The sequence below is a fragment of the Amphiura filiformis genome, chromosome 3, assembly GCF_039555335.1.
Source record: "Amphiura filiformis chromosome 3, Afil_fr2py, whole genome shotgun sequence".
Taxonomy (NCBI): domain Eukaryota; kingdom Metazoa; phylum Echinodermata; class Ophiuroidea; order Amphilepidida; family Amphiuridae; genus Amphiura; species Amphiura filiformis.
Window position 1 is genome coordinate 80,329,602 of NC_092630.1, and position 9,882 is coordinate 80,339,483.

The following is a 9,882-nucleotide window of genomic DNA, read 5'->3' on the forward strand; positions in this document are numbered from 1 at the left end:
TGCTAAAAGTGGTTTTTGGCTATCGGAAAGGAAAAAAAGGAACAATAAGGGAGAGAAGATGAACAAAGAAGTTGGTGTTTTCCAACGGTATTCGACCCCAAGACCCCTCACGCACCAATCACTCCATTTACGACCAGTAGCCACGGGTGTTTCCTGGCCCGCCTACAAAACCGTGGATATATTAGTTAGGGTGGTTGCGCCATCGCATCACATACATGCATGCCCTCCCCCTTTCAGATTCATCAAAATTGCCCCTCCCTTTGGATTGCCAAGAAATTCTTGCCCCACTGGCTCTAATTTTAACCTCTCCAAGGCTAATAATTATTGCGCAGCCACTTAAGTCCCCAGTTAGTTTTTATGGGGGAGGCAAACTTTCAATTTTTTTAGACACCCAAAAAACATGACTCCAAGAGAATTTAAATACTGTAAGTTATTATGTAATGACCTTTGATGTCAAATTCATAAACACCTACATTACCACTTACCAAAATCATCAAAATTAATCTTATAAACTTTAATACTCTACATAAGCCACTTTTGACAACACATTTCTTGACATTACAGGTGTTATTTACCCAATGGTTACTATGTTCAAGCCCAATCAAAATCCATCAAAGCATGTGGGACAAATGACCAAACGTTGGCCTTTTGAGACCTAAATCAACAACAGCCTCACCCTCACTTGACCCCTAAATGACCGTTGCCCTCAATAACCTAAACACCCTATATATTACTGATAACTATTCCTCACCATCACTCCATGCAAGTGTTAACAAAGGTCATCAACTTCTTGAACCAGTTTAAGGACCTCAAATGACCTGAATCTAGAATGACCTTTGATGTTACATAATTATCACCCCAGACCTCTTCCAATTAGGCGAAGTCCAGCATCATCTGTTAATGAGGGTTAATCCTTCCATGAAGTGCAAGAGATGGAATTGTTATTACAGACTGACCAATCAGACCGATCGGTAACTTCAGAATCGGACCGATTATTAGCTTATCGGTAGTTATCTGCATCGGCCGATTTTTCCTTCATCCACCGTACGCGTAATGCACCGATCACCCAGTATCATGAAAGTAATAGAGGCCGTCAGCCTTTCGCCATCTTGTGGGTACAAATGCTACGCGTGTTCATGCATCGGACACTACGCGCAGGGCGCAGCTTGCCACGCAGCTGCTAGCTGTTATCACTTGTCATCACGTATGGAGATCGAACGACCATCGCAGCGTGTACCCACAAGATGGCGGCATATGACGTCACGCTGACGGCCTCTATTGTTGAAGCTTAACAAGTTTTCATTTATTGATATATTTCTTCGAATTAGACTAGTTAAATCAAGCGAAATTTAGCAAAAGAACAAGCTTTGTAGGCAATAAACTTATATTCATACCGTGATTCAGGCACGCAGCTGAGATAATCACCCTGCATGCACATGTACGTACGCCGTACGGCCAACAGATGAACATGTACATTATATAATTATTGTAGTTCGTACTTCCGGGTCAAACATGTGCGTGTCAGTTTGGAGAGAGCTACGGGCCGTGTGCAAAACTCATGTACTGACTTGAACGAAAACACAATATTAAAATGGGGCGATCGAATGATTCGACAGACTCGGACATTAGGGGAAAAGGTAAATTTTGTGTGTGTGTTTTGGTGCTCAGAGCATGCATTACAAGTACCCTTTCAACATACGGGTGAAATTTACTTGGCGATGGCAGCCATTGTTTACATTTGGGGGATTGATTGGTAATCGGTGGTCGGTGAAAGAATCGGCAGATCAAAGAGGGAATTGATCGGTCAATCGGCCGATTCAGATAAGGATCTGATCGGTCAGACACTAATTGTTATGCCCACTCTACATCTATATTTTTCAAAGCACTGTCATGATAGCTTTTGCAATTTTAATTTAAAAATGCAATGTTTTATGCATGTTGCATAGTTGATCGACAGAGACAGAAGAACAGACTGTTCTATGGGCGGATGGATCTTCATATAGCAGTCATGCTCTCATGTTAACAATTGAGATAGCTTGAAATTCTCCTGGGCAAGGAACTTACTGCTAAATTGTCTTGTTGCAACCCATATGAAACTCAGAGAGCTGACCCTGTCTGTCTGCAATTATTGTGGACTGTCTACGGTGTGTACTTCTAAGCGGAAAGTCCCTGTGTTGTTGTTTTAAAATGGTTTATGGCATATGGGGCCACAGTAGTCGGCGGCAACAGTGTGCTGAGGTTTGTGGATCAATGTCTAGGCATTGTGCATGCGTAGCACACTATAAATCACCTTTTTTCTTTCTTTTTTTTCAGTATAGTTGTTTCATTTTGTATTGTCCTTTACAATCTAATGACCCAAAAAATCTAATGACCCAAAAAATCCCACAAAATATTGTGAATTTTTTCAATCGCTCCCTCACTTTTTTGAGTCAAATTCAGTCCACTTTGCCATGTGTGATCCTCAACAACAGGCTTCTTATTCTAGTCTCCAAATTCAAAGGCAGGGATTCAGCATTTTGAGATCAAGGGTGGATACCACATCGCTCCATTTTTTTCAGTCAAAATTTAATTGAAATAAAATAAAAACCACCAAAATGCAAAAACCTCTGTTAAACCTGGGTTCGTCACCTTAGCTCAATTTTGACAATGCATTGTTGAATTAAGCCAGATTTTCAGACCCAACTTGTGTTTTCATTAGTTCAATACTGATTCACTGTGTCCGAGGTGTATGATACCAAACCCTCATTTCTCATTTTTTATAGATTGACCTTACAAAACTCATCCACAGGTCAGTCCATGTGCCAAAGAATGTTCTTGCTGTAGAATTCTTACCTTGAGTTTCTCAGCATGTTTCCGAACTTTAAGCAGCTCACCAATGCTATCTACAAATCCTTGATAGTGAAAATTACACATGCGTTCTATATCCCTATCATGTTCAGCTATACGGGAATTAAGATGTTCCATAAAACGCTGTTGGTCCTCGCCATCTTGAATAGCTCTGTAAAGAAGGGAGAAATAATACAATTAAAAGACAATATTGTATAGATTCAGGGTCAGAATTCTGTTTGCCAGAATCCACTTGGATATTGTTTGAATCCATATGAATTCTGGCAAAACAATTTGGATTATTACATTATTCCCAATAACTGATCTAGTATTACGCCAAGAAAAGAAAAAGGTTTTTCTCTCTAACTTGTGCATGCACATACACATGTATTTATGTGAAATCAGTTACCCTTAGACAGGCAAAACAAAGACAGGCAATGACATAAAATTTTGCTAATCATTGGATGGCAATCAAACAAGTCACCTTTTATTAATAATAAAAGGTGACTTGTTTGATTGCCATCTCATGATTAGCAAAATTCGTTTGGAATTTTCCCGATGCTAACTTGTTTGATCGACAATCAACAATGTCAAACCAAAACACAATCGCGCCAAAAGTCCTCTTGAGTCGGTGACTTCCATTGCAATACTTCCGGGCCATACCAACAACAACAACTGTCCAGCAATGACCTGACCCGAAACAACGCAGAACAAAAGAATCATCCATTTTATCAGCATGGGTAAAGTAAGATTACCTTTATGCGTTGCATCGTAAAAACTTTGCAGCGTGTGGCAATGTGTCTACCATTTTGGGCCTTTTCTTGGTTTTTCAGTTGTCATTTGTCAGAACAAAATTTAAAAAGCTAAAAACCAATAAAAATAGCTTTGTTTTTACTAAATAAAAGCATAGCACATGCAGCACAGCTTTTGCCACGCCTACATGTTTTAGAGACAAACCTTGAATTTTTCTTGGCCTTAGATACAAGACTCACAAACCTAGTAGTAAGAGGAATCTTTGCGAAAATTGATTCTCGGATTCTGAAAAAAATGCTGCTTTCTCATATGTAATCGCATGGCTGACCAATTGTTTCATTGTACAAACAAATTAAACATGGCACTACATGCCCTTACCTGAAAGACTAGATTGTACTACTGGGATGCAAAGTGAACTTTGTGAGGATTATAATGGCCCCTCCTTTTCCCCAAACAAAATCTCCCAGACAAATTCTTCTCTCATGTTTTATAAATGCTTTTTTTTTTTTTGCTTACCGTATTCGTCCGAGTATAGTCCCACGTTTGAGTATAATCCCATCCCCCATTGTATTTCAGAAATTGTAACAAAAATACTCTATTAATGATTTCAAAATGAATTGAATTTGAATGCATTTTGAAATCATTAATAGAGTATGACATGAAAACAAAGTATCAATTTTCATATTAAAAAATATCTTGAAATTTTTTTTTTTTTTTAGGTCAACCATGAATGATCCTAGCATCTAGAAATTGAGTATAATCCCACCCCCAATTGTGAAAAATTTTCACATAAAAAACGGGTGGGACTATACTTGGACCAATACGGTATTTGTAATGTAAGTTCTGTAGTTTAAGATTGATTTTGTAAAGCGCTGATGTCGTGTTTAATCATGTAGCGGCTCTATATAAAAGCCACATTGTTGTTGTTGTTATATCTACACATAACAAGTGCAGCCAGTGTGCGCATGTGCAGGTCCCCCACCATCGAGTTGGTGGCCCTGGGTTGTGGGCCCGCCACTTGTGCAAAGGGGAAAATGTTCCCAGATATCTGACCGAATGAAAGTATTTATTTATCAATGTCCATGTCATTACCTGTTGTTTATTTGCGAGTCTCAAGTCTTTACAAATTGCCACAAATGTGTCACATTCACCACTGTGATACTAAAGTTTTACAATATGAGTTCTGACCTGTTAAAATTGATGAAGGTCTATCGATTTCAAATCCAATGACCCAAATGGCCCTTGCAGGTTCAACGCCCGATACTAGATTGGTTTACACTACAATCATATGACAAGGATTAAAGGTTCATGTATTGTAACAAATTTCATACCTGAATATTTGACCAACTGATGTAGAATCTGACTCTTCAATAATGTGAATAAGTCTATCAAACTCTGTATAAGACTCTCCTACTAAACTGGCAGTAGTGGTTGAGGGTTGGGGTGAAGAGTTCTCACTCATATTCACATAATCCGACATGTTAGTAGACTTTATAACTGATTACCAAATTAAATTCTAGTTCAATACCGCTCAAGGATTGGCAATGGTATATGATTATCCAAGGTGTTACAACTGATCATAATACATAAATAAACTAACGCCGCTGGTATATTTATGTATTTCTGCAATTCAGCATCCCCCGTTCTGAATCCTCAATGCAATTTTATAGACATTCAGAGTCAGTGGTAGTCACATTCTTCATTTGGCCCGGCCATTTGGCTTGTGTACAACAAGTGAGTAAATCACGAAGTTTTGTTTACACTGTGAAAGCACCTATTTATGATACCATACATGAATAAATGTAAAGCTTCCAAGTTAGAAGTTAGAATTGCTAATCTGCTAATTTTGTTTCCACCGCACAATCAGCTGCAATACAACATTCACTGTACTACTACTAGACATGCTAGATAGATATGCAGATACATTTTGTAGGCTAGCTCATGAGCTTCTTTCAAATACAACCATCATAATTCCAATCCCAAGCATCATCCACTAGGGCCCACTAGATGTTGTCATCATGTCGAAGCTGACAATCTCAGTATAATTAGAAGTTTTATACTGAATCTGTTTACAAGCACAGTCCAGTGTTTATTGTCCAATGTGTCAGTAAGAAAAAGTTAATGATCATCAAACAAAATAATTCATTTCCAATTGAATTGTATTATGACCTCTGTAAATGCTCTGAGTGATGTACCAGATGTATATTGCATCCTTATCTGTGGATACTACATCATATACATGACCTTAGTAAGTATATGCAGCCATGCCTAGTGCCTTCTTTCAACTGATGAGGGCCTCAACACAAATTTCTTCCAAGTCCAAGTGTGTGCATTCAGGTATCTTTAATTTTTGAACACAATCGGTAGACCCCGGAAGTGGCATTTATGTGGTTTTAAAAACCACCAAGGACTTATTTTCCCACTTAATGTATCAAAACGAGTTGTATACCCTATACCTTAATATTATGGGTGACTAGCAATGTCATTTTGACCCTTGAATTGTACTGCATGCATGAAATCCGAATCAAAACACACTGTGGCTGTGCTATTTTCGATTGCAGATAGGCGAATTTCAGGGCAGCAATCGCTAGAGCAACCAAATACAGCGTTGTATTTCGGGATCAGCCGTACAAACATACCTCAAAGTAGGACCAATGGGCTCTTCACTTGCTTCTATTTCTTTTATTAAATTATCTGTTCGAGTATTTGCAGCATCTTCGCTTACAATTGTAGTAAACGAGACGGCTAACGCAAGTTTTCTCCAACTACTTTCAGCCATATTTATTTTACTAAACGAATCGCGGAAGTCCGAAGGGGGCGTGCTTTAACTTTTTCCTACTCTCAGGCAGGACCGGACACGAGTTGTTACGAAATTATGTGTTTATGAGCTCAAATTTAGTGCAAAAAATTTTTTTAATCAAATTAAATAAGGGAGTGTTCAGAAATACTTTGGTGGGAGGGGGGAAGGCTGGAAAATATTTTCTTTCATGTCAAAAAACTTTTACCCCCCAAAAACCTATTTGACCCCCCCCTCTTAATGGACCTAAAAGTAACCCCCCCCCCCCCATTATAATGTAATTAGACTATTTTAGCCCAAAATACAGGGGCGTTGCCAGTTTTCTTGTTCGGGGGGCAAAATAAAATTTCGGGCACAGACAAAAAAAATGCACAGTTGCAAATACATGTAGGGGACTCTCTCTCTGTGTCAGGTCACTCAGGTGGCGCTGGAGTGCAGCGCTGCTGTGGTCTTCACAGGAGTACGCCATATATCTCACTCGATCTGATGCCAAGTGCGTTGCACCTTGCATTCCGTGGTTAGAAACCAGCTTCACGTCATTAGTCCAAGATTTTGGTTGACGTCCTCGTCGGCCTTCCATAGCCCCTTCCAAAATCTACTACACCTCCTTGTCTCCTGACAATATGGCCAAAGTATACTCCAATACTCCATTATGCCGCTTCTGATGGTTAGACTTGTACCAAAGCTTACCAATCTTGTCGAGGATCCAGGAATTTGTTCTCCTGTCTTTCCATGTCACTTGTAGAAGCCTCCTGTAACACCACATCTCAAAAGCATCTACTCTTTTCCTATCATTCTTGGTCATAACCCAAGACACGCATCCATAAGTGGTAATGGAAAACACAGTTGCACGAAGTAGGCGTACCTTGAGGTCAATGGATAGGCCTCTGCTTTTCCATATGATTGACATGCCCTGCACAGTTGTCCTTGCAATAGCCAGTCTTCTCTTAATTTCAGTTGTGCTGTCACCACTGTTGTTAATCATTGAACCCAGATATTCAAATTGTGGCGATCCTGACTTTTAGACCACCCGAGCTATATAAGGTACAGTTTCACCTCCTCAATCTGCTGTCCATCTATCACAAACCATTATTTATGTCTTCTTTGTGTTCAGGAGAAAGTGTTTTTCTTCGCTGGCCTCTTTGATGCGCTTCAAAAGATCAATCGGCTCTACTCTGCTGCTACAAATATAAGAGTGGTATCATCCGCGTACCTCAGGTTAGTAATTCGACGTAAATCTTGTACCGCCAAACTTCACTCCACCTTCAAACCCCTCCAAAGCTGTTCATTATGTCTTCAGAGTAGATGTTAAATAGGTTTGGTGATAACACACAGCCCTGTCATGAGCCTCTTCCAATCTTGAACCAATCTGTGTTCCCACTACTTGTTCTGACTGCCGATTCTTGGTCTTCATATAAAGCAGCTGATCAGATCCACAAGATGACTTGGGAAACCCATCTTTTTCATAGTTTCCCACGTACATCTGATGGTGGCTAACACAGTCAAAAGCTTTACTGTAATCTATATATGAAGCACATGTAAAGAGGAAGTCTATGCTCTCTGCATTTCTCAATCACATTCCTGATATTGACAATTTGGTCCCTACTCTAGTCCCCCTTCCTTCACGAAATCCTGCCTGCTCTTCAGATATTTCTTGCTCCATTTTGTTCTTCATTCTCTTGATGATGATCTTCAGAAGCACTTTACTTGCATGACAAATCAGGCTGATGGTCCGGTGATTGGCACACTCTTTCAAATTTCCCTTCTTTGGCAGTGGAATAAATACTGCCCTGCACCAGTCTCTCGGCCATTTCTTCTCTTTCCAGATGATAGACGCCACATTATGTCTATCCAGATCTTTCCCAGTTGCCGGCTTCCACACTCAGAAGCTACATTATCAATGCCAGGTGACTTAGCATTTTTCATTTGTTCCATGGCAAGCTCAACTTCAGATCTCAATGGTGGAGGTTCTTCCTCACTCGGTTCACACTGTACATACACCTTGTCATCTTGTGCCTCAAACAGCTGGGAACTATAATACCGAACCCATCGCCTCTTGATGTCTTCACTTTAATTTCGGTAAGAGTGTATACCTTTCTCATCATTTATAACATCCATCCTGGGGGTCCACTTCTTAGTATGTTCTTTGGCAATACCAAAAGCTATTTTTGAGTCACCCTTACATCTTTCCATTTCCACACAGCACACACTTCCTTTCGATGTAGTTTCTTTTGTCCTCCTTAACACTTTTGGAGACCTCTTTGTTTAAGGGGTGGGGTATGAACGTTTTATAGCCTAAATCTGATGATTTATACTTAAAGTGTATGTGGTTGGGATGAAAAGCCGACGATCAATGGAAAATTTTGACCTTTCGTATTGAAGATATGGATTTTTATTTCCAAAACACCAACAAAAAAATCCATAACTTCAAAATGAAAAGTCAAAATTTTCAATTGATCGTCGGCTTTTCCTCCCAGCTACATACACTTTAAGAATATGTCATTAGATTTATAAAATTTACTTCGAGGACTGTTATATATCAAAATGTGAAAAATATCAAATTTTAATAATTTGTCATAAAATTTGTATTCTATCGTGAATTTCAAAAAATTATTTGATATCAGAAAGACATTCTTCGTATTCAGAATGCAATTCGATATGTCTGATGTGCTGATCATGTTCCACAAAAGATACTGTCGAAACGCTCAACGCTCATTCCAGATCCCTTAAGCGTGCCCATTCTTCCTTACCGGAAGAATCGGCTTCCTCAAAATCAGGCATTTCATCAGTTGAGTTGAAACTACTATAAGATGCCCGGTGGGAGGGCACTCCAACTTTGGAGGTGACGCGTATGTAGGGCTGTTATTATTTAAGACCCCCTTTTTCAGCATCGCTGTCACCCAAAGACCCCATATTTTTTTTACGAACACATGCATGCTCTGTCACCCGAAGACCCTTATTTTTCCATTTGATCTGTCACCCAAAGACCCTTACAAGTCCAATTTGAACAGCAACTTTCATGTATCACTGATTTTGTTACTTATTTTGAAAAAACAAGGAAATTTGAAGCTATTTTAAACTAGATACTCGATTTTCGAGGTTTCTGTGGCGCTTTTTCGGCTCTCACCCACTGAGATTCCCTTTAAAAAAAGTCATCATGTTCTCACCCAATGACCCCATATTGTTCACATTTTGCTCTCACCGAATGCCAAAAATCATGCTCTCACCCAATGACCCCATATTTTCTACATTTTGCTCTCACCGAATGCCCCTTAGTGCGAAAGTGCCAGCAGCCCTACACCTAGGCCTATATCCATTTCATATTGAAGTGCCCCCCCCCCGATAAGTTGTGAAAAGTTGATTGATCTGGTTGGATATTATATCTTGATCCAGGCTGTTTAGAATTGTGAAGACCTCGATCAGGTCACCTCTCAGTTAGAGTCCCGGGGAGGGGACATCTATAGTACTTTTGGAACCATCAATCCATGTCTCCTCTTTGCGAACGT

The 9,882-nt window shown here is 39.6% G+C and overlaps 1 protein-coding gene across 4 annotated transcripts in view; it reads right to left on the reverse strand.

Annotated features, from left to right (window-relative positions):
• Window positions 1-6,358, reverse strand: part of LOC140149238 (exocyst complex component 6B-like) — a 51,001-nt gene extending 44,643 nt beyond the window's left edge. For 2 of the 4 annotated variants that reach the window (XM_072171470.1, XM_072171468.1), the window contains exons 1-2: window positions 6,219-6,358; window positions 2,833-2,998 (exon numbers count right to left, since the gene is read on the reverse strand). In XM_072171470.1, the coding sequence (XP_072027571.1) occupies window positions 2,833-2,998; window positions 6,219-6,358 (306 nt within the window). Of the gene's footprint in view, window positions 1-2,832; window positions 2,999-4,910; window positions 5,802-6,218 lie in introns of those variants that run through there. The other 2 variants (XM_072171467.1, XM_072171469.1) reach the window with 2 other exon arrangements.
• Between the last annotated feature and the right edge of the window lie 3,524 nt (window positions 6,359-9,882).